Source organism: Cupressus sempervirens, chromosome 7 (genome assembly GCF_028749045.1).
Source record: "Cupressus sempervirens isolate cs-2001-9-10 chromosome 7, ASM2874904v1, whole genome shotgun sequence".
Classification (NCBI taxonomy): Eukaryota; Viridiplantae; Streptophyta; class Pinopsida; order Cupressales; family Cupressaceae; genus Cupressus; species Cupressus sempervirens.
In genome coordinates, this window is record NC_143124.1 from 872075172 (window position 1) to 872100681 (window position 25510).

At 38.6% G+C, this 25510-nt stretch overlaps 1 protein-coding gene across 1 annotated transcript in view; it reads right to left on the reverse strand.

Annotated features, from left to right (window-relative positions):
• Positions 1–24302, reverse strand: part of LOC149550228 (integral membrane protein (Protein of unknown function DUF92, transmembrane)) — a 77414-nt gene extending 53112 nt beyond the window's left edge. The window contains exon 1 of the mRNA XM_089793325.1: positions 23814–24302. Coding sequence (XP_089649451.1) covers positions 23814–24191 — 378 coding nt within the window. The 5' untranslated portion in view covers positions 24192–24302. The remainder of the gene's footprint in view (positions 1–23813) is intronic.
• Positions 24303–25510: the final 1208 nt, after the last annotated feature.

A 25510-nucleotide genomic window follows, 5' to 3' on the forward strand; every position in this document is an offset into this window, starting at 1 on the left:
ATGTTGATGAGGAGTCAAAAATTGAGCTTTTCTTGATTCCAACTGTGAAGCTTTTAGTGTCAGGCGCTCCAATTGCTGTTCAAGTGTGAGATCTAACCAATGTGGATTCTGTTGAGTGAGGGATTGACCTCGACCCAGAAAATAAGGCGATTTGCGAAACATAAAACAAGCAAAAGAGATGTCAGAATCAGAAGAAGAAATTAGAGAAAAATATTCTTCAGGCTCTGGATTCTGACTAATTTGGCGGACTTGCTTGTCATCTGGAGCTTCATCTTCATTGGAGCTTTCTGTAAGCAAAATATCTTCAGAATCTGAAGGTTCTGAAACAATTGTTAGAGGCAAAGTATCCAATTTAGCTTATGTGAGAGTACGGACTCTCTTGGAATTCTTTTTGCCTTTATCCAAACATTTGTTAGCATAATGTGCTCCTTTACAAATGTAACAAGTAGGGGTAAAATCCTTTCTGCGAACTTTCCTTTTATTTCTTAGAAACACTTTTTTATGCTTAGATTTTTTGAAAGGCTTGGAGGAAAAGGATTTCTTCTCAGAATAACCTTTAAATCTCCTATGAGATTTATGTGTTTTCTTATGTTGAAAACACCCATAACTGTTGGCTTTACAATGACACAAACCTGTTTTTAAATAAGGCAGAACTTCTTTCTTTTTCTTTCTAGTATGTTTCTTAGTACATAGATCACTATTGATTTCCTTGATAAATTGGACCAACTGAGGGAAAGTGACATCATTAATTGTCATGTCAGGAGTGTTGAGGATGCTATTTAGAATTTTCTCCCTATAGAAAGACTGTAACTGGACAAGGAAACCTTCTAGAAAAGTATTATACATCCACACATTGTTGTTGGTCTGTCCTGACTGATAAAAATTAGTATATTGCTCACTACAGTAGGCATCAAAATGTTTCATATTGCAAATGCGATTTTCCTTAAAACGTTTGTAAGCAGCTCTTTGTTCATTATCATGCTGACCAACAAACATTCTATACAATGCTTCACATACAGTATTTACACCACTATTGATGAGATCTTCTTTATAAACAGTTGTCAAAGAATCCCATGCTGATCGGGCTATACCCGTTAGTGCATTCAAAGCCTTTTTGATTGCTTGATCTTGAGAAAGATTGGCTGCATACACGGCATTATCTATCCATGTTCTAAATGCATCTATAGTGGCTTTATTCTTGATGGGATCATAGTCATCAAAGTTGACTAATGGCGGAACATTTTCAGAGAAAACATGTAACTGATGATATGGTCCTCCAGCTTCTTGTTTAACCATATTAACATTCTTCCATTGGCCTGTCTTACGATCAAACTCCTAGAGTTTGGGCTTCGGCACATCAAGGGTGAGAGCTTTTCCTTTAAACTTACTTTGAAGTCTAACAAGGTCTTGGGAAGAATCAGGGAACATAGACTGTGGGCCTTCCACTTGGCTCTTAGTGGCTATGGCTTGTTCAAATTTTGTAGTCACAGTAGTTAAGGTTTGTGAGAAACCCTGACTGTCAGCCAACTGTTGAGAGCGAAGCTAGGTAGTAGTTTGATCAATGCGAGCAGTGGTTTGAGCAAGAGTATGCAATTGTTGCAGTTAGCGAGTATTATCGGTCCACCACGCTTCGGCAGAGGTGCGAAAAGCAGCATAGGTTTGCTTTAAAGCAGGTATTTAGGCGAGACTCAAGGGCTTGTATCTGAGCAAGGACAGTATGGAAATTAGCATTAATGCTAGCTTCAGCTTTCTGGCAAGCGAGTTCAGCTGCACAAACTTATGATGTAAATCTTGTTGAAAAAGCAAGGCCTTTCGAATACACAGATTGGCATAGTTCAACATTTTTGTTTGGGTCGTTGCATCAAGCTGACCAGAGGCAACAACATGATGAGGCCAGAATGGGATGCTGAATTTATCATCAGAAGACTACAAAATGAAATCATTAAAAGGTGGTACTCTGGGTTCTTCAAACTTATCTTTGCTGCAGTAGCAGAGCGGAAAATGTGATATGAAATGTTTATGTTTTGTGTGTGTGTTTTAAATTTAAATGTTTTCAATAACGTCCTACATTTGGTGGCATACCTAGAGTAGCAGTTCAATGAGCTCTCCGGATATAGCCACCTAGGACCAGGTGTGTGGTTTTTAAATTAGAATAGTTTTTAATTCGTAGGTGGAGTGTTTAATGATTGTCAGAATCCAATAATAGGTAGTAGGCAGTTTTTTGGAATATTCCTGATTTAGAAAACGACTGCCTAATATTGGTAGGAAAAGAACGTTTCAGATTCTTATCTTTTTTTTTTTTTTGGATAGAAGACGTTTTTCTTTTCTAAATATGAAGAAAACATTTCACATCCTTTAATTAGGAAAAGAAAGTCGGTTTTAAATAAAGCCAGTCGGCTATGTAAGAGAATCATCGAATTTGGAGAGGGATGGAATAATTTTTCATTTTTTGTGCAAGTTTCGATTTTCTTGTGGTGTTCTTCTGCGTTTTTCAGCAGAGAATACGGCATCCTTTTTAACTCTCTTTCCAGATTTGGAAGCCTGAGAGTACGTTTAGTCTTATATATTACCTTCCTGCATTTTCAGATTAGAATGAAATTGTTTGTTTAAAACTCTCCAAGGTTTTGAGATTCCTGTTTCCCGTCATGAATAGAATGTTCAGTTTTATATATATATCTTGATGTTTCAAACATGGCGCTTCTTTAAGAACCATTATTATTGGTATGGTTCAGTTGCACCCGATTGCCATCCATGCGGAGACTGCATGTAAGTTTTAGATCGAAATGCTCCAAAGTCTGCAAGGTTATTTTATCAAAAACTCGGGCTGAAACATTAAATCGGGTCTAAACTCAGTTACGAGTCATTCTAAGTTACTGATCTTCTACGTTTTTTCTTTCAATGCAATAATGTAATTGAAGAACCCGATTGCTGACTTGGAGTAAGAAGGATTGGTGTTACAAATGGTTTTCCTATTGAGAATGCGGTTTTGACTGAAAATGGGCGTTCCCCTATGCGGCAAGATGATATCTATGAAGATGACTTGTTCAGTTTTGATAAATTATCAGCTGGTGAGACAATTATAGGAACTGTTGTTGTTAATACGTCTATGTCAGGAAGTGGTTATGAAAAATATCTTAAGCAGTGGTGAAATAGATGGCACACAGTGTGGTCCAGGAGTAAGGAATATGCAGATTGATTCATGTCATCGATGCGTCTCTTCATCATTTTGATGGTGAAATACAAAAAAGGAAAACGTTCGATCCTGAAGGTTGTAGATACCCCTTGAAGCAACTCAGTTGAGTGACTGATTCCTCCTGAGTTTTCCAAGGTGTGGCTCTGCATCAATCTTCAGAAAAAGAAGTCTTTTGACCAGAGAGGATCATTCGAACATGAAACACTGGTTGAACGAAGGGACAATGATTACATTGAAGATTGCCGTCATCAAGCTCAGTGAACTGAGGATGTGAACAGTTAATAGCTTGTTGAGTTAATGGATTAGATACCACAGGTTTTTCTTCAAACGACTGTTGACATATAGTACAAAACAAAGAACCAGTTGGATTAGGAACTGCATTATCATGGCAACAGTTTGGCTGTGGCCTACGACTCAAAGTAGAGATTCGTGACAAAGAAGCATGAGATATGGGTAACTAAGTGGATGAGCTCGAAGGATGATTATCATCAAAGGCTATGCGAGCTTCATGAGCGGTTTCTTGCACACTAGCAATAGCAGTTAAATTGCGAGGGGCATCCAATTGCTTAAGTGCTCGGACATCTATAATCCATTCTTTAGGAACTTTGATATCAGTTAAGTTAATCATGCGAGGCACAGTTAACTGGGCACCTTTAGATTCTGTTTTCCAAAGGAGAGAATACTTGGCTTTAGACTTATCTGCTCTAGGATCCTTAACAATGGGCACCGTTGTATTAAACAAACGACCGTATAGAGCAAAGAACAAAGCATGTGTTCTTGATCCAGGTTTCATATCTAAATACTGGGTACCAAACTGAAACAATAAGATTTTATCCAAATGGTCATCAAGAAGACTTATAGCAAAATTTGGAACAACATCAAAAGCAGTGGCTCCTGCAGCCATAGGGGCAGAAATGCCTCCCATTAACATATCGGTATAACGATTATGTCTAACATCAAGGAGAGTCATGATAACTGTGGCAGGAATGCCTTTGCGATACAAGGGTTCAACACCAGCAACAATATGACCTATATGCAAATACTTAAAACCATTTTTTTGTTTGGCCTGTTTGACGAGACCTTGGATTTCTTTATTGGTCAATAGATTAATGAAACTATGAGGCTGGTCATTCTTAACAACTACTTGCATTTCAATGAGCTTACATACAAACTTAGACTTATATGACAGAAACCCTAGATCACCATAAATTTCAGTCCATTTCTTAGATGGTAACTTAAAACATTCAGATGGAAGCTCAAATTTACCATGATCAAATGCAAAACTATCTTCATCTATATTGACATCATGTATTGTATCAAACACAGATCTAAGACTTGCAAGTGAATCTTCCGAATTCTTGTTATCATTCTCAATATGCTGGAATTCTGCCATCCTGTTTCGTTCTGCAAAACAGTATGAGTTGTGCTACCTTCCCTGCCTCAAAGATGACTTTCACACAGCTAGATAACGAGGACTTACTTCACACATGAACCAAACAGAACAACAAAGAGACAGAATAGAATCCAGATAAGGAACTCAAGAATTACAAAAGATTGCTTATATATTAAACACCAAGCTCTGATACCAAATACCAAAATACACAGGATCTTAAGCTGTGGACAATATCTTAGAATATCTACACACTACAGACACATATTTCAGTGAAGACAGTCTGATTTCTGATCTTCCTTTCGGAAGAGAGCATACTCTCTATGTCCTTCTGAAATGTTTTTCTAAACACTCAAAGCTTTCTAGACTTCAACTGAACTTGACTTGAACTCAAAACCTCTTGCCCTAATTTTCCCAAAAGAGAACATTACATACTATGGGTGTACAATCTTAATGAATAGTACAAGGATATGATATAATCGTCAATAATATCATTGAATCCATTACTATGAGAAGATGGCTGAGTGTATTTAATAAATGTTTCATTTTTCATAATAGTAAGCGGAATCCTCCCTCCAATTACATCAGGCTTCTAGAATTTATTTCCTTTCTCAATAGAAACTTAGTTATTAAGTCCTAAATCCATGGATATTCCTTTTCTAGAAATTTTGATTCAACCTTGTCTTGTCCTCGTGTATGGAATTTCTTCCACTTAAAAGGCTTTCATACTTAGTAAGGTAGCTTAAACTATTATTAATTGGTATTGTACCCTCCCAGAAGATTAGCACCTATAATTGGATGCTCGGTTAGGCTCCACTTTAGCGCTTTCAAGATTTCATGTCTGCTATGCTTGATCCAGCTACCTATCTCCCCTTAATCTGCCTGGCATTGCCCCTATCTTCTCAGCTCCCTATTTCATTTTTGGTTTTTTTCCTTCATACATAATTCCTTGGGCATTATGTTCCTAAGAACAAAATGATTTTTTTAATGCATTTTCCTCAGTATGTAACACCTTGAGCATTATGTTCCCCTAGGTTTGGCCTCAAATTTGAAATGAGACCCCATTTGAGTGTTTCGGTGGGAAATTAGATCTCGTGGTTGGCCTAGCTTATTTTGAATCCCTAAATGTATGAGATGTAAATAAACACCCTATCTCTCCTCATTTTGGTAACGATGAACAAGATTATCAAGCGTTTTAAAAAAATTGAATAAAAGCATCCAAGATTTAACATTTCTCGAAGCAATCAAGGCTTTATGAAGGCAATATTCTCCATTGTACAACTTCTCTCCCATTATGGCCAAGTAGAAGAGTTCTCAAGCAAGGAGATCCTTCGTCCATCTACATGCACTCTCCTAACATAGAAAGTGATAAATCAAGCACAACATTGAAGATCTAGGAGTGGCACTCATAGATCCATGTCTTTGTGAAGACATCCTTGATTCCTTTCTATGTTCCAAGTTCAACAACTACAATTCAAGCAACATACAAGCATCTTCATGAATATGTGCGATCTCAATATCCATTCGTGAAGGTATTGTACAAGTAACAAGTGGCGTAGTTCTTGAAATTATTCTGAAAAGTCCAAGACATATCAAAGTGATTGTCAAAATTTAAGGCACAAACACTAGGAACACAACGAAAAGTTACAAGCTATACAGTCTACTAGAACTCGTAAAAGTAATTACAACTATTTGTGTGCATTAGATTAATTCACCTAAATCCTTTTCATTCTTAATCATAAATAGTGAAGGACCATTGTCCCACTTACCGCTTAAGTATAATTTGAGTCGTAGGGGCATCTTCCTTTGGATTTGTGCATTAAGGAAAGGTGGAGAATCCCTTACATCATGGCATTCACCTTTTCTTTATGTGCAAGCATTTTATTAATTTAGATTCTAATGAGAAAGGAAAGAGTTTCTATGCCAATAGGGATTACTTCACTTTTGAGTCAAACAAGGAAGGTAGCAAAGTGTGTGTTTGCCCCTATACACTATTCAATCATCGCCCTATTAAAGCCATTATCATAGTGGAGGAAGACCATGCTTAGACAAATAGAAAAGAAGATTGCTTCCTTTTGAATACTAATCTGTTGAAGGATGGAGCTTGTGAATAGATGCTAAGGGGAACTAGTGAGACTAAGAAATGGGAAAACAATGTCAAATGATGAAAAATACTTTTTCATACAAGAAGCAAGAAGCATGATGTGGAAAGAATGCAAGAAATGATTTGCAAGAGAAAATGTTCAAAGCTGAGTACAAAATCCAAGATTCTTTGAATGAAAGACTATGTGAAGAGCTTACCACAACAAAAAATTCCTTGATGATACTGCAGGAGCAAAATATGTGAGGGCTCAAGGTGAGAGCTAAGTCAAATTGGCTTAATAATGGCGATAAAGGCCCTACTTTTTTCTTTAGGTATATTAAAGATAAAGGAATCAAAGAATTTCCAAAATTTGTCATGAACACAATATCATTACTAGCCAAGAAAGTATTAGAAAGCAATTTTTCTTATTCAAAAAAAATCTCTTTGAATCACAAGGGAATTTTGATGCCAATATCAATGCCAAACTAGGTATTAGACAAATAATTTGAAAGAAGATTAAAAAAGGTGATTCTATCAGAGAACAAGTCAAGAAAGCTATTTTGATGATAAATAATTACATATCCCTTGGGATGATGTACTCCCTATTGAGCTCTATCAAGCCAATATTGAATGTGTAAGAGATAACAGGGATTCACCATGAAGCTACAGCCTTCAGGATCACAACAGGAGACAACCAACCACAAAAGGATGAAAGAATGATATGCAAGCAGAAATGATTGCTTGCTTGATTGATATTTCCCATAGTGTACAATTGCTTGCTTATAAGGGCAAGGCAGGAACAAGAAACTACCTGAACAGAAAAAACTGAAAATCTACATAAATATTAATTTGCCTGAGTAAGCTTAAGCAAGAGTAAATTAGGAAAACCCCATTTACTCCATCAAAAAGGATCTGTTATATCAATTGCAAGCCTACAAAGAGGCTCTGGAAAGAGGATCACTAGGCAAAACATTAATAAAGGTGTCATTGAAATTCTTCCCAAGGAAGGTTACAAGACTATTGATTAAAAACTGAAGACCTATCACTGAATTAATGTTTCTTACAAACGCCTGGCTAAGATCATAAATATGAGATCAGTGGACATTCTACCCAAGTTTATGAACACTCAGACCGACTTTATAAAGGGTGATTATATTTTAGAAAGCATGCTTACAGCTGGGAAGCTATGGATTGGGCAAGGCTTTCTAATCAAAATTCTGCTATGCTTTTATTGGATTTTGAACAAGCATATTGATCAGTTTGAATGGTCGTTCCTAATGATGACCCTCGAGGCATTTGGATTCCCTAATGAATTCTGTAACTTGGTCAATACTTTGTTGTCTAATGTAGTAGCTCAAGTTGATGTGAATGGAACTTTATCTAAAACTTTTATCCTTGAGAGATCAATAAGGCAAGGTTGCCCTTTGGTACCTGCCTTATTTGTGATTAGCTCAGATGCTATTCATCACCTTCTAAGGGATTCTGATAGTATTCCAAGAATCAAAAGGATACCCTCCCTAATAAAAAAGACCTGCCACATATACAGCTAGCGATGATACTGGTATCTTTATTGAACTTGAAGAGAATAATGTTACAAAATCTAATTCAGGAACATGATTATTTTTAACTTAATTCCAGAGATATTTCATTTGCTAAGTCCACCTTGTTAGGGTGGACTTATCATTATGTGAATCCTGAGGGGTTCGAGAATGTTGATTTTTAGTGGACAGTCCCCAAAAACAAGTTAGATATCTAGGGATCCCCTTTGCTATTGGCCCCAATTTGAAAGAAATGTGGATGTGAATTAAAAACAAGATTAAGAAGAAACTGGCTAGAATAAGCAATATTTGTCCCTGGGAGGCAGAATACAAGCGTGCCGACTATTCTTATCTTCATATAGAACTTATTATGCTTCTGTTTGGCTATCCAACAGCTGTCAAGTTAATCAGATTCAAAAAATGATAAGAAGCTATTTGTGGTCATATGGGAAAGGTAACAGGGAAAAACATTCAATCAAATTGGGCTGGTGTTGTATGGACAAATCAAAATGCCGTGGGGGGCTAGGTCTTAAGAACTTGAAGAAACACGGCATTGCTTTGGCTGTAAAGTGGATAATCAGAGGTCTTAATGGGGAAGAATCTTGGAAAGTGTAAGTCAAAAATAATATACAACTTGTTGTCCCCAGGCATACCAAAAAATGGAAGCCACCGCCTATTGGTGATCTACTCATTAGCATATGTGGTCGTAATTCCTGCCGGATCCAAAGTGTTTAATAATCTGTAAAAATCATGGGAATTGGTTAAGGACAAAGTGATTAGCTATCACTTCATTCAAGTTGATACCAAAACGCTATTTGGCCATAGATCCATCTGGTGGAATCTCAAGCATAAAGGGAAGCATCTTGCTTTACTTTGGGGATGCTTGGCCAAAAACTGGTTTCAAAGAGGCATCCAATGTTTTAATGATATCTTTCTTAAGAGGAAGCTAGTTGGTTGCGCCTGTTTAAGTCAGGAGTATAACTTCCCCAAATCAAATTGGAGGACTTATATCATTCTAAGGGAAGCCTGTAAAGGCTATTGATTTCTTATTAATTGCATTCAAGATATTGACCAATATAAGAACTTCAAATGGATCGATGACACTCCTTTGTGTAATATTAAATCTGAATTTATTTATAAAGCTCTTTCTAACAATATTCATATATTTGATCGTAATAAATGTTGGAATATTGATGTGGATAATAGACAATGGCAGAGATGTATAAAACTGTTTTGGTCTAATATCTCAGACCCCAAAAGGCTCGCTTTAGATGGCTTCTTACACTGCAACATTTGCCATATAAATTTAAGAATTCTGATATTGAGTTGTGCTCCATATGCAGAAAATCCACATCTATCAAACACATTTTCTTTGAATATTTTTTAGCAAAGGAGATCTAGTGAGTATTTTGTACAAGGCTGAATAATTGAGGTGTAAGTAACAATGTGAACTAGTTAAAAATTCTATAAAAAATGTGAATAAATTAGATAAAATGCATAATATTTTTTGGCTGTCCCTTTTAACTGAGATTTTATGGTTTATTTGGCAGGCAAGATATGATGAGAAGTTCGATGGGGTCAAAAGGACGCTTACTGCGTCTATTAAATAACTCTGTTTCATATTGCTATGCAGGTCATGGTCACAATGGAAAACTCAAATGCCAAATTTTTGAAGCTGCTTAGAAATGGCTTCGTGACATTGACTAAAGAGGAGATCAGATATGACCACACATGGTCTTATAATCAATTTAAAAACCCCACCTTTCACATGGAATTAATGGAGTTCCAAAACAACTACAACGAAAAATCAGGCACAAAGGTGGAGGCAAAGAGAACAGAGTATGTAATGAGATTCCATATCAATAGTGGATAGAATTTTGACATGAATGTAATATAACCCTAACTGTAACAAGATTTTTATTATTATTTAAATTAATCATCAATATTATTAATTAAATTGACCATCATTACGAATAAATAAATAAGTAATATGGGTTATGCATATATCAAATAACAATAAATAATTATAGTAATCATTCATAAATGAATTAAATGCATACATACATACATACATACATACATACATACACACACACACACACACACGTTGGGCTAAACAAATAAGCAATTCATAAATTTTATGTTTCACAATTTAAATTATTAATTACTGCTCGAGTCAAAATACTAGCTGTCTGATTGACAGAGCACAACTTCCCCATAATCCAATTATCTTAGCCCATGTATACCAAGACACCAAGGGTCTAATAAGACCATTGATTAGAGCCAACAATTATTAAACATCACCGATAATGACTGCTCAGCAGATAGGTGACGTGGAGGCCAACTAAGCAATGATTCGCATTCAGGAAAGACACAACAGGGATACAAAAAAATGATGAACCTCAAACAACTGGAATGACGGAGGAAAAGAGAAAGCAGCAATTAAATCTGCACTTAAAATATACAGCAAAGAATAGAAAGAAAGAAGCTACCATAAAAGCTATATTAATCATGAGGAATATCATGAGGAAACCCCACACTAGAATCTACGCGGCAGCATTGAAAGATATAAATAAATAAGAATCATTCCATTAATCTGCAACTAATACAGTCAGATATAATATATAATCATTATCTATTACAAAGTAATTGGTAAAATACTTGCTTGTTATTAACAATGATTAATGGATCATTATATACAAAAGAATAAATGATGTTTCCTTAGAAAACGATCGTTACGAATAAAAATATTCTATTCTAGCTAACAGCTAACTAAATATTAGAAATATTCTAATATTTACAATAAATCACAAATAGATAAGCATTAAATCATAATAGATAATAATAGAAGCTATCTATTATCGTAAATACCCTCTCTTAATCGTTAGTCTATCCATGACAGCAAGCTATCCTCTGAATTTGACAAACTTATTAGGACCAAGAGGCTTGGTGAGAATGTCTGCAATCTGATCCACTACAGGAACATACTACAACTTCTATTGTCCCGACTTCAACCAACTGTCATATGTAGTGACAGTGAACATCCACATGTTTGGTTCAATCGTGGAAGACTGGATTTCGTGCTAATTTGATAATGTCTTTGTTATCAACAAACATAGTGATCGGTTCTACTGGCGACATCTACATATCCCCAAGCATCTAACGAAGCCAAACAGATTCATAACCTGCCTTAATTGTCCCTCTGTATTCAGGCTCTGTGGAGGAGAGAAAAACTGTCTGCTACTTCTTACTGGTCCATGTGATGGCACTAGATCCCAAAATGAACACATATTCAGAATTTGACTTTTTATCGTCAACAGAACTAGCCCAATCTGAATTTGTGAACCCATTGAGTCTAGGATAAAAACTCCAAAGTAAAGAAGTCCATGTTTGTAGTGTCCTTCACATAACAAAGCACACGCTTGGTTGTCATTTAATGATCATCCTTAGGAGCTATCATTAAACATGAGATGTAAATGACTGCGACACTGATATCAGGTCTAGTGGCAGAGAGGTAGAAGAGGCTACCTATTAGTTGCCTATATATAGTACCATCAACTAGAGGAGAATCAGACTTGGCCAATAACTTCAAACCTTTCTCCATGGGTGTGGATGTAGGCTTGCAATCCTACATACAAAATTTGTCTAATAGAGCCCTAACATATTTGGACTAAGAAATGAATATACTAGAAGATTGTTGTCAAACCTCAACACGAAGGCAATAATGCATGAGCTCGAGATCAGTCATATCAAAGGAAAAGGACTAGCATAAACTACGTTTAATTCTTTGAATCAAGGATGTCAAACTGCTAGTGATGATCAAATCATCCACATAGATGACCAAAAGGATGATGTCATTGTCAATAGTCTTGATGTACAAATTTGAGTGTGAAGAACTACTTTAGAAGCCTTGATCACAGAGGTACTTATCAATTTTCATGTACCATACCCTAGGGGAATGCGTCAAGCCATAGAGAGTTTTCAATAACCTAAGATCTTGATGTTCTTTACCAGCAACCTTGAAACCAGGAGGTTGCATCATGTAGACCTCTTCTTGTAGGTCACCATTCAGGAAAGCACTCTTGACACCCATTTGATGGACCTTGCAGCCAAGCTGTGCTGCCATGGCTAGGACTAATCTAATAGTGCTCATCTTTGTTGTAGGAGAAAAGGTTTCCTCATAACCAATGCCCTGACGCTAAGAAAAGACCTTTGTAACTAAACAAGCTTTGTACTTATCCAAAGTACTATCAAACTGGTATTTTATTTTGTAAACCCATTTGCAGCCAATGTGTTTGTTCCTTGGTGGAAGATCAAAAAGGACCCATGTGTGATTCTTCAACAGGCTTTGGTATTCAGATTGCATGGCTTGTTCCCACTCTGCAATTCCTTTAGCCTCTTAGTATGTTTGAGGTTCAAACACACTTTGAATGTTGGCCATATGAGAAAAATTGACTAACTCTATAGGTTTCCTCTTTTTCTGAGCAGTTCTCCAATCGATGAGCTCATCGTCTCGAAGATCAGCAAGTGTCTTGGCCCGCCACTTAGGCCAGAGAGGAGAAGGACTAACATTAGCATCAGGAGATGCTCTATGATAAGGTTCCTCATCAGAAGAATCAACATCAAACATAGGTGAGGTATCTACGAATTTAGGTGATCCTGCAAGAGAAACCAAAGGTGTTTGTACAGGAATCATTGGTATAACTAGGGCTGCAGGAGTTGTTGGAGCCCTCCCATCAAGTGGACCTAATTGAAGTCAAACTCCCAAACCATGAGCCATCATAGGCTGATCTACTGGATCACAAACAGGAGAAATGGGCATGAATGGTCCTCACTTCTCATCAAAGACTGCATCCCCACTATACAGGAGACAAGATGTCTCAATGTCAATCAAGTAGTAGGCTTTGTGAAGACTAATGTATCCAGCAAGCATGAGGTTTTGACTCTTGGAATCTAACTTGGTGTATTACGCATCAAGGATAGGGAAGAGAGCCAAAAACCTTCAAGTGCTTGATTTTGAGTTTGCAACTATGACCAGGCCTCTTCCAGAGCCTTACCTTTGATCGCCACAGTGGGTGACTAGTTCAAAAGATAGACTGCAATGTTAGTTGCTTCTGCCCAAAACTTCTTCAAAACATGTCTATGTTGGACCATGGATCTAGCCATCTTGGTGATTGTTTTGTTCCAACATTCAACTACACTATTATGATGTGGTGTGTGGGGTGTGGTTAACTAGCGCATAATGCCATAATATCACAGAAGCTAGAGAATTCAGTAGAACAAAATTCCCCCCCATTATCTATCCTAAGAGTAATAATAGATTTCCTCGACTCTTTTTCAACTAGAGGATTAAACTTTTGTTATACACTAAACACATCTTATTTCTTTTTAAGAAAATATACCCACATCTTTCTACTGAAATCATCAACAAACAACAAAAAATACTTGGACCTAAGAACAAAAGGAGTAGCCATAGGGCTGCAAATATCAGCATGAACAAGCTGAAGTACCTAAGAAACGTGCCATGAATCACCAACAAGAAAAGGTGTGTGATGTTGCTTCCCAACCTGACATTCATCACAAACTCCAAGCTGAGTCTGAATCTCTAACAAATTAAGGACAAGCTCTTCCCAAGCAAGCTGAGAGAGATAATGCACATTTAAGTGCCTGTATTGTTGATGCCAAAGTGAGCTAACAAAAGACCGTTGAGCAGCCATAGCTAGGTCTTAAGAATCGCCAGAATCAACAAGTTGGAAAAGACCATTTCCTCCAAGCCAACTATCCTATCAATGATAGTGCATTGATGTGTGAATGGAAGGTGATATCCAATAGTGGAGAGTGTCGTAGCATCTAATTGATTGAGAGTAGATTGAGTTCCATCCCTGGAACATAGTACACATCAAACAAAATGAGATTCCTCCCAACAAACTCAATCTAAAAGTTGCCTTTGCCGACAACAATGTACTCTTCCCTGCCACCAAAAATAACTGAATCGAAAAAAGGGTAGTAGTCAGTGAACCAATCTCTATGGTGGGTGAAATGATGAGGCACCTGAATCAATGTACCAAGCAAACAACTTCACATGATCTGCAAGTCTTTTAGCTACGAAGGCATAAAAGGCAAATTATTTCTACTCAGTGTGCTCTACACTATTTGCTTTGGGTGCAAACTAAATCGCTTAGCTTGGACAACTAAGTATTTCCAACATTCAACCTTCATGTAACCATACTTGCGGCGGTAGTTGCATTGAATGTTCTTTGTCTTGGAGACTTTTGATGCTGAAGAAGAGGACTTTTGCTGAGAATATTATAGTGAATGAGACTTGCCCTCGTCCTTCTGAAAGGATTTGGCAGCAAAGGCTTGCTCTATGGAGGTGGAGCTGGAGCTGTTACCGAATTGTTGTTTCCAACGATCTTGCTAGTAGAAGTGTGCAAAGATCTATGAACTTCAGATCAATGCCAGTAGAAGTGATGTTGAGAGTCTCGATAAAATGCTCGTAGGACTTGGGTGAACTTTTGAGGGTTATTACCACAATGTCCTCTTCCTCCATCTTGCAACCAATGGCAAGCGATTGATCACAGATATCTTGAATTTTATTCAATTGTTCCTAGCACGATTTTCACTCATCTTAACAATAGAAAACAGAGAGTTCTTGAGAAAGAAGCCCTTGCTTTTGTCAAAAGTCTCATGAAGTTTCTTACAATAATCCCATATCTCAGCAGTTGTCTTGACGGATGGAGTCTGGGGGAGCTGATCATCAGCAATTGATAATTTGAGAAGCACCACCGCCTCCCAATTATTTTGATCCCATGTATCCTAATTAGTACCTATTGAAGTCGTATGTTGTGTAACACCCAAAACATTCCGATCAGTATTCCTATATTCAAAGATTGTTAGCATTCACTACTTCCATGTGCCATAATTCCAACATTGAATTTTGAATTTCCCTCTAGCAGAATATTTGTCAGAGATGCCATGGCACGTTTTCCAGTGAAAACGTGAAAAGCTATGAAGGTACAAAATTCGATGCAAAATTTTGGAAATCCCAAAAAAAATGAAGAGATACCCAGAAGAGAGCTTAAAAAACCTAGAAGGAATATGTTATCAGATTTTAGATATGTTTGTTCGCTCAAAAATCAAGGCACCTAGAAAAAATGAATGACAACCCAGTTGAGATCTTGAAAAACCCACCAAAAAATTATAAGGAAATTAGGATCTGATACTGAAAATTAGGGTTTTGAAAAACAGCCTAGGCTGGGTCTGAAAAAAGCTTTAAAATAATGGCGGATTTGCAAAAAAATGTAGTTACTAAGTGCGGATTAACAATAGGGATTGGTGATTATATGTGGTGTGGTAAGGATTCGGAGGTCTGCGATGGAGGTTCCTTCCGCGCGTCTACCGTGCTAGGGCACGCAGGCCCGTCCTGCGGTCTTCCTTGCCCACTGCAAGCGGGGTTCCTCTGGTGCGGGGGCTGCTGCATGTTGCAACTTGGGCTTTTTTTCTCTTTCCTGTACTATGTTCCTCCCTTCTTTGGCCGTGGGTTAGCGCCTGCCGCGGCTTTGTCTTTTGCCGCGCCTGTGGGGAGGGTCAATGGTGGTGAGGGGTTGAGGGGCTTTTGCCCCGTCTTACCCTCTTCCTTTGCTGAATCGGGGTGTGGGGTGCATGGGGGATTTCTGTGCCGCCTCTCCCTTGCCTTCTGGTGGAGAGTTGGTGATGGGAGAGTCAGCTTCAGGGTTGCATGCTGGCAGTATGGCTCAGAAGGGTAAGCCCCAATCAGGGGAAGGTGAATCCTCCTCATATGGGAAGCTCCGATTACAAAAAACTAATGGATGCTTGCAGAAAGCCGAGGTCTGGCCTATCTTGGTTATTAAACCTGAACAGATTTCAGAGGATGTTGAGTACTGGAGCAATCATGCTCTTATTTGCAAATTTTTGGGCCTTCGCCTGTCACTGCCTGTGTTGGATTCTTGGGCTCGTCGTGTGTGGAACCCAAAGGGAGATATGGAGATTTTGTTAGCGGCTAACAATTACTTCATGGTTATCTTTTCCTGCATGTCGGATAGGAATAAGGCCTTTGAAGGTGGCCCTTATTTCTTTAACCAGGTGGGGCTATTTGTCAAGCCTTGGCACATGGGCTTTAACTCTGCCGAGGAAATCCCCTCTCGGGTCCCAGTGTGGGTTCGCTTGCCAAGACTTCCATTGGAATTCTCGAGGGAAGATATTCTTCACTCAATCTCTATGCTTCTTGGAAAACCTGTGGGAGCGGCTACACAGACTCAAGATCGAAAGGTAATTTCTTTTGCTCGTATTTGTGTAGAAGTTGATTTAAATAATCCATTGCCAAATTCTATGGAGATATGTTTGGGGTCTATTTCTTGGATTCAACAGCTGGATTACGAGACCCTTCCATTTAGATGCAGAATTTGTCATGAATACGGGCATCTTCTTCGTAAATGCCCCAGGTATAAGAACCCTTCTCTGGATGCTTCTGGTCCCCTTAGGGAGGATAAGGGAAAGGCCAAGGTATCTAATGGACCCGTTGACAATGAGGGATTTACTCAGGTTAAATCTCATAATAAGGGCAAAGGTAAGAAGAGAACTTGGACAGACAGGCGGACTGATGGCACATTTAACAGGTTTGAGGCTCTTGGAGATATGATCCAAGAGGAAGGCATCCCGCTCGAGCTCTCTTCTAAGGCCATAGGTCAGCATGAGAATCAAGAAGGAGATATGCAGAGAGAGGATTAGATTCCAGTTACAGGGGACCTACAAGCTAAGCAGTTGGATATTGACTTGCCCCCTCTTGTTCAGGATAGCGAGGATCTTCATGGTTCACAGGATTTGCTGGAACCAATTTTGGTGGCCACTGAATCCTGAAGGTCTCAGGGGACATCAAACTATGGGAAAAATAATAAGGCTCCTACTGTTTTGGGCATTCAACAAAAACCCTTCAAAAATGGGCCTTTAGACAAACCAGTAAAAAGTGGTAGGAAAACTTATCAGGAGAAAGTGAAGATAATGGGGGAAAATTTGGTTGAGTCTAGGTCTGTGAGACCCACTGATTCTCATTTTTCTCAACCCCATAAATGATTGTAATATCATGGAACGTAAGGGGGTTGAACAGCATCCCTAGACAAAAGGCTATTCGCAGATTAATTGAGTCTCAGTCTCCTGATATGGTCTTCATTCAAGAAACTAAACTTTCACTGGATGGATTGGCTAATTGTGCTGCGTTTATCTGGCCCCAAGGCTCTTGGCAGGGGGTGGGTGTCGTGAATAGTTCAAGAGGGGTGGCGTGCTTATGGGACCCAAGGAAAGTCTCCCCATTATGGTGGATCTCCAATCGGTCTGCCATTTCCTTGGTTGCCACTAGCCTTGAGAATGGAGAAAGATGCTTCTTTTCCAATATTTATGCTCCTACAAACTTTCCAAGTAAATCCCAGTTATGGACCCATATTAGATTCATCAGATCCCTGGAACCTAGTCTCCCATGGATCATGGCAGGAGATTTTAATGCAGTCATTAGCCTGGAGGAAAAAAGAGGAGGGTTAGCCAGGCTGGACCAGTCCTCAAATTTGCTCAGAGATATGATTGGCTCATTCCTTCTCATTGATGTGAAGCCAGTTAATGGTGTATTTACTTGGAATAATCGCAGATGTGGGGGTGAAGCTATCTCGGAAAGGCTTGATAGATTCTTGGTTTCCTGTTATTGGATAGACAACAGGTGGACCACCAGCTCTGAAATTCTTGACTAGAGGGGATCGGATCATTGGCCCGTTAAGCTTTCCATCACTTCATACAGAGTCAACAAGAATCCCTCTTTCAAATTCCAGCTGATGTGGCTCAAAGACTTGTCTTTACCTGACCTTATGGTGGATTGGAGGGTTGAGGGGATGCCAAATCATGGTACAGCCATGTATACCTTTAGTAAGAGGCTTCAACATGTGAAATACAGGCTCAAGAGATGGAATAAACAGTGCTTCGGGTATCTACATGTCCAAAAGACTGCTGCTCAAACCAAGCTAGATATGATTACTCGTCAAATTCGGGACCAAGGGTTGAATTCTGAGATGAGTGAAGCTGAGTCCCTAGCTCTTAAGGAGTTGGAAGAGTGGGAGCTTCGAGAGGAAATTTTCTAAAAACAGAAATCTCGTATTGTCTGGCTCCAGGAAGGGGATAGGAACACTGCCTTTTTCCACAACTCTGTCAAGGCCTGAAGGCATGGGAACTCTATCTTCTCTCTTGTCTTAGAGGAAGGAATTCAGATTTGTTCTTGTGCAGATATTTCTAGGGAAGCAGTCAATTACTTCTCTATTCTCTTTTCTAGGGAGGATCCTTGTGTTGGGCCTGAGGAGCGGGATATATTGGATTGTATCCCTCACCTAGTCTCTACAGAGATGAATGATGACCTCTTAAGACCTATCTCACTTCTAGAGGTGGAGAAAATTGTGTTTAATATGAAGAAAGGTAAGGCCCCTGGTCCAGATGGGTTTCCGATTGAGTTTTTCCAAGAGTTCTAGAAGATAATAAAGTATGATCTCCTAGACGTGGTCCAGGAATCATACAGGAATAAACAAATGCTGAAGTCTTTAAATTCTACCTTCTTGGCTCTTATACCTAAGAAGGAAGGGGCTAATCGGCTGGATCAATTCAGGCCTATAGCATTATGCAATGTTGTTTACAAGATCATCACCAAATTGATTGCTAAGAGGCTCAAGCCATTTCTTGGTCTTTTGATCTCTGCTGAATAGGGTGGCTTTGTGGACGGAAGACAAATTTTAGATGGAATTGTGATAGCAATGGAGGCGGTCCACTCTATGGCTACTTCTAAGGAGAAAGCTATGTTCATTAAATTGGACATGGCCAAGGCTTATGATCGAGTGAGTTGGGAGTTCTTACAGAAAGTTCTTTTGACTTTTGGGTTTGCTGTGGAATGAGTCGAATGGGTTCTTAGCTGTGTGACTTCACCCTCCTTCTCAGTTCTCATTAATGGAGAGCCTTCAGAGCTATTTGGTGCCTCTCGGGGACTCCGGCAAGGTGACACCCTATCTCCCTACTTGTTCATTATCATGGCTGAAGGTCTTCGTAGATTTTTAAAAGCTCAGGTGCGGTAGGGTTTTATTCATGGTTGGAGTTGGAATAGGAACCTTCCTTCTTATTCTCATCTTCAGTTTGTGGATGATACTGGATTGATGGGCATGGCTAGAATCAGTGAGGCAGTGAATATTAGGAAAGCTTTGGATATCTATCTGAAAGCCTCAGGACAGAGAATTAATGAAGACAAGTCCTCTATTTATTTCTTTAATACTCTTCGGCTTATCCAGAATAGGATTGCCAGAATTCTTAGATTCCAAATTGGTTCCCTTCCTCTGATGTATCTGGGGGTTCCTTTGGTCTTAGGTGCTCAGCGGATGGCTTACTGGCAGGGTATTTTGGATAAATTCAGGAATAAGGTTAGTCATTGGACTTACAGATGGTTATCTTCGGCTGGGAGAGTGGTGCTGCTAAAGACTGTGGTGCAATCTCTTCCCATTTACAGGTGTTGTGTTCAAGTCCCCCCTTCTAATTTTGTGCGGGAATTTGATGCCTTATCTCAACAATTCCTATGGTCTGGCAACCTCTTATCCTCAAAGTGGAGCCTAGTCAGGTGGGAGTATGTGTGTAGGCCGAAACATGCGGGTGGCCTTGGGCTTCGCTCGATGGCTCTTGTTGTCACGACCTTGGTTGCCAAATTATACTGGCGTTGGTGTAACAATCAAGATCAAGATTGGGCTAAGATTCTTTCCCATAAGTACTTTCCTGGTGTGGATTGCTCTGAGGTGCCTCGTTTTCCTTTGATGGGGAAAGGCTCCTGTATTTGGGATACTCTTAAGAAGGGGCTCTTCTAGATTTGTAACAAAGGCTCGGATACTTTGTTTTGGCAGGACTCATGGGATGGCCATCCTCCCATTCTCTCTAGTTATCCCCAGCTTCTCCCCCTTTCCCATACTTTCACTGATGCAGGATGGTTTAAAGTGGAGCATTTTAAGACTGTTAAGCACCGGGGGCAGGTTGAGATAACTTGCTGGAAGGATTCTCAAGAGTGGCCGATGGGTGGCTCTGATGAGGATCGGTCCCTTCTTGCTCGAATTCTGGAGGATAGGTTGTGTAGCTCTCTCAATGGGAGGGACAGCTTGGCATGGAGTCCTAGTCCAAAAGGTAAATATACAGTGGGGCTATGCTATTCTTTACAGGAACTTACACGGTCTAGTTGAAGTGAACTGGTGGAAGAAGGTTTGGAATAGTTTTTCGTGGCCCAAGTGTAACTTCTTCTTATGGTTGTTGGCTCAGAAGAAATGCCTCACTTGGGAGAATCTTCGCAAACGAGATTTTCAGGGACCTTCGGTTTGCGTTCTGTGTATGCACAATGAAGAGTGTGTCTCCCACTTGTTTTTTCTCTGCCCTTTTTCGAGGGAGATATGGCATAGATGGTGGAAGGCTTGGTGTCATGGTTGTATTCATGCTTCTTCCGTTATTGAGTTTTGGGAAAGCTTGGGCAGACCTCCTGCAAAGACCTCCTTCTTACAAACTGCCTAGTTCGTGGGTCCGATCTTCATTCTTTGGAACCTCTGGCTAGAAAGGAATCGCAGAATCTTTTGTGGTTCCAAATTAGGAAGTTCCCAATTATGGAAGTTGATTCTTAATAGGCTCCAGGAGACAATCTATGCAAAGTGTGATGTTTCTAGCAATATTGATCCTGGGGATCAGGTTATTGTTAAGAATTTGAACTTGAGTGATAACTGGCAAGGATGTACTCCCAGTAAAAGACCAAGTCATGGTAAGCAGCGGGTGCATCGGGATGGGAGGTGGTCTCCTCCCCCAACTGGTTTCTTGAAGATCAATACAGATGGGTCCTCTCGTGGGAACCCAGGTCATGCTGGTATTGGGGCTATTGGTAGGGATAATGATGGTGGTGCGATTTTTCTCCTCTCTGTTTATAAGGGTCAACATTCTAATAATCTGATGGAGGCCCTAGCTATTAAAGTTGCTATTGAGCATCGATGTTCGTTAGGGTGGCAGAAGATCATCTGTGAGTCTGACTCTCAGATTGTGGTGGATATGCTGAATAACCAAAGGATGGAAGATGTAAGCTGGCAACTTGCCTCCCTGGCTAGACAAATTCTTGGTATATGTAGTTCCTTGGAATTGGTCTCCTTTCATCATATCCCTCGCGAATGGAACAAAGTGGCGGATTGTCTTGCAAAGTGGGCTTCAGAGAATGGGGAAAGATGGGTTATTAATGGTAGGGATGAGTTACCTTCTGAGTATTGTGAGATCATTGATCAGATGTTACTAGAGGACGGGAATATGTAATGCCTATTTGGGCTTTGGCCTTTGCCTTGTAACTTTGCTTTTAGTGAATAAATTTTTACCCCTCTTTTTCCAAAAAAAACAATAGGGATTGGTAAAAACCTTAGACCCCTGTAAAGAGTAGAAAATGACCATGCAGAGGGTCAAAATTTAAGAAAAGAAGCAACCACAATTTTTTCGAAAAACACGAGTTTCTTGGTCCAGGAATGGCGTCAAATAGAAACACGTTTTGCAGAAGAAAGCCCATGAAAAATGGCAACACATTTGAAAGCCAAACAGAAAACGCACGAACCAAGTAGAGAAACAACCCTTTGTGGCACAATGACACAATTTTTAGCAAAAAAATGGCGCAATTTTCACCAAACACGAGCAACAAAAAAAACAAATAAATACAGATGGCAATTGCAAGAAAAATGGTCATAAGTTGCAAATAAACCCTAGTTCAAAGCAAATACAAAAAGAATAATTTTGAAAAATATTGCTCTGATAGTTTCAAACAAGAAATAATAATATTTTTTGAAAAGAAATTTAGAGTATTTGCTCTAATACCATATCACAAAGTAATTGGTAAAATACTTGCTTGTTATTAATAGTGTACAATAGATCATTGTATACAAAAGAATAAATGATGTTTCCCTAGGAAACGATTGTTTAGAAAAAATCTATTCTAACTAACAGCTAACTACAAGCAAACTGAATATTAGAAACATTCTAATATTTACAAAAGATTACAAATAGATAACCATTAAATTATAATACATAATAATAGAAGCTGTCTATTATTGTAATATTATCACCAACTCAAATAAAAAGGCATTCAGTTCATAGAACAGAATTTCATATATCTCTGAGGCCGGAATGCATCATATTATTTGTTTTCAATAAATGGAATATCAGAATGAATTTACTTTTATTAGCATCCATGCTCAGGCCACCATAAATTCTAAGGTAGAGGAGATGAGTAGGGATGTAGTAAGGGAGAAACCTGTGTAAATCCAGCCAACAGGTCGTTCCCGAGATAGGTTAAGGATCAGCGTCCCCGAGCACCTTGAGGACACGTCCAAGAAAGGTTTAAGGGCTTGGATCCACAAAACCTTGAGGGGAACCATTGAGTTTGGTGTCAAAGCGACCTATTGCATCTCAGTACTCCTTCTAGACCAAAGTCATAACCGGAATAGCATGAACTTCTTAGCTCACATATAGCATATTCTTAATTTACCTATGTTTATTATCTTGGTATGCATTGAGTTGAGCACAGTCAGCATAGATTTATGCATGTATAAATAGACAAACTCACTTGGGGACATTACATTGAAGCCATGAGTTACCTCCACTAGAACATTAAAATTCAGAGAAATGCAGTGAGAGTCACAGCTACTATGGATCCTAAATGCAGTACCTTTTTGTATACTGCCATTGTATATCAGTCAGTGTCTATCCGGTTTTTTTCATAGAAGGCTAGCATCTGTTTAGTATATGTGGAAAGATTGTTTAGGCTGCACTTTTGATAGAATCAGCAGCTATCTATTACTTGCTCTCTTGGGTTAAAACAATGACCTAAGGATCTTGATTTAAGCTCTCTTATTCTGTACTTTGCTTGAACTATATCTAATACAAAAAAGAAAAATTAGATTTTCCTATGCCTCTTTAAGTCCAAGGTAACAAGTGTTCCAAGATCATCACGTTCCCAAACTGTGACAAATTGATTCTGCAAGATTCCAGCATTCATATCCTGGCCTTGGATCAAGAGTAAAGAATATCCTTTCTTCGCATTTAATTTCTTAAAATAGTATTTATTTCTGAGAAGTCTGACCCCAGCTACTAATTACATTAACCTAAATTAATATTTGCCTGAGTGCATGCATTTTTTTAATTAGCCTAGAATAACATTAGGCTAAGCCAGTTCCCATCACAGAAAGTCGTCTTGGAAGCATATTAGGCGTTTCTGGAATAATTCAAATCAGTTTAATTATATGATTTTCTTTTGGCATAAACATTACGTAAGAGAAATGATCGCGAACTATATAATAGCGAATCCCTAGATGAAGAACTCTGCCCTTCGAAATTGAGAATATTTGAATTTCCAGAAATAAAATTATTCCAAATTTGATCATTTATATTAAAATGTGATCTAAAACGATGATCTCCTACATCCTGTTTTCCAAAAAATTTCAGCAATAGCTTTTCCACCCTTGTAAGTTGCAAATGCTTGAATTTTAAAGGGGGAAAAACGCAATGAATTGCAAAGTTTTAACTTACAATTAGGTAGTAAATAACTACTGTGAAAAAGCCTCTGCTTCCAAATGCCCGCCACGACAAGCTTCCGAGAAGAAAAGCGGCGCCAATGCCAGGCTTGGTAAGCCCAGCAAAAAGTAAAGGTGAACCGGCCAAAAAAATTAGTGTATTGCTAAGTATAGCCGATTCCCATGTTGCCGGATACAACTGGAATGATTGCACTGCATCTGCTAAAACCCTGGGTAAATTTAGCTCTGCCTTAACCGCAGTCATTTTGATCCGTTTCCTCGTGATATGAAGAGAATGTGATTTAGGAAGAAGGTTAAAATTTAAAACGTTGGACAATGGTGAAGGTGGAGAGAATCGAACCCGTGGCCACTGGGCAGCAAATAAAGTAGCCATGAGGAACACCAATACAAAAATCTTCTTACCCTTTTGAGATTGATTCTAGACAAAGGTTAGATTCTGTCTCTATTCATTCACGATTGTTGTTGTTGTCGATTCTATGGTTTTGTCCTACATCTAATTAGGAAGACATAACGTTGATGTAGTTTCCTTAATCCTTTCTCATATACATAACGTAATTATTAGCAATCAATTGCATCTTGATGTATAATGGATATGTCAAGGATATGTAGAAGGGAAAAATAAAAATTGAATTTGAAATTTGAGGATCTTTAATTTTAATGAATATAAATATTATTACTATAAATAGTAATATAAAATATATACTAATAGTAATAATACATGTATATTCAAGAATGGCTAGTTATGTTTTTCGTCTGTATTTTCGGTCCAGGCTTATTGGTATAGTCGTTGGCCCTTCGACTCCTCTAGGCAATTAGTCTTCATTTGCCTATTCTGGTAGTTTTTATAACAAACTTCGGGATCTAACTCTAACTTGGAATTCTTTTGCTACATTGATGGAGGATCGTCTGGCTTCAACAAAGAGGAACGTTGGTCTATATTCTTTCTCTATGTAATGTCCCCTTTCTAGCATTCATAGCATGATGTTGTCGTTAGCCTATTTCCCCACAGTCCCGTAGGCTAACTAGGACATTAAAGGGGCTTAGAGGCAATTTGGCCTAGACAGTTTCAGTTGCAGGTCTTTCTGAGGGGTTCTGGGGCAACTTTGGGCATACTTACTATTTATAGTAAGTCATCTTGGACATGGCCAGACGTTTAGTCACAATGGTATGTCGATGGTAATTGTTTAAAATCGACAGAAAAACTTATTTATCATTGATAAGATTTGTTATGCATTGATAAAGCCATTTTATAAAGTTAAATTTAAATATTTAACTTTATTAGTGCATAGACTATAGTTTGTGGGAAATATTTAAATTAAAAGAGTTCCATTTATTTTTATAACACAATGGAGACATAAGGTACATAAAGGGAGTTATGTTTTATCCCACATTGAGAAAACGAAGGATTGAGCTCTTGTGAGAACACTGTAAAAGAAATGGAAGAGCTTTTTTTTGTATGCTTGGATGAAGATTAATGTTATGTTGCTGGATATCTGATTATCGGGCTTGGAGGACAGAATCCCTCTTTGCTAGCATTCTCTTCGTTGTTGGAAGACACAGTCAGGAGGATCAAGGGTGTTTTCACTTCAGGAAACACATTGGGTTTCATTTGGGGCGTTCACATAAAGAAATTTACAAGGGTTTGAGGTGTAGATCTAAAGTTAGTTATTGCTATAGTGCCACATGAACAGT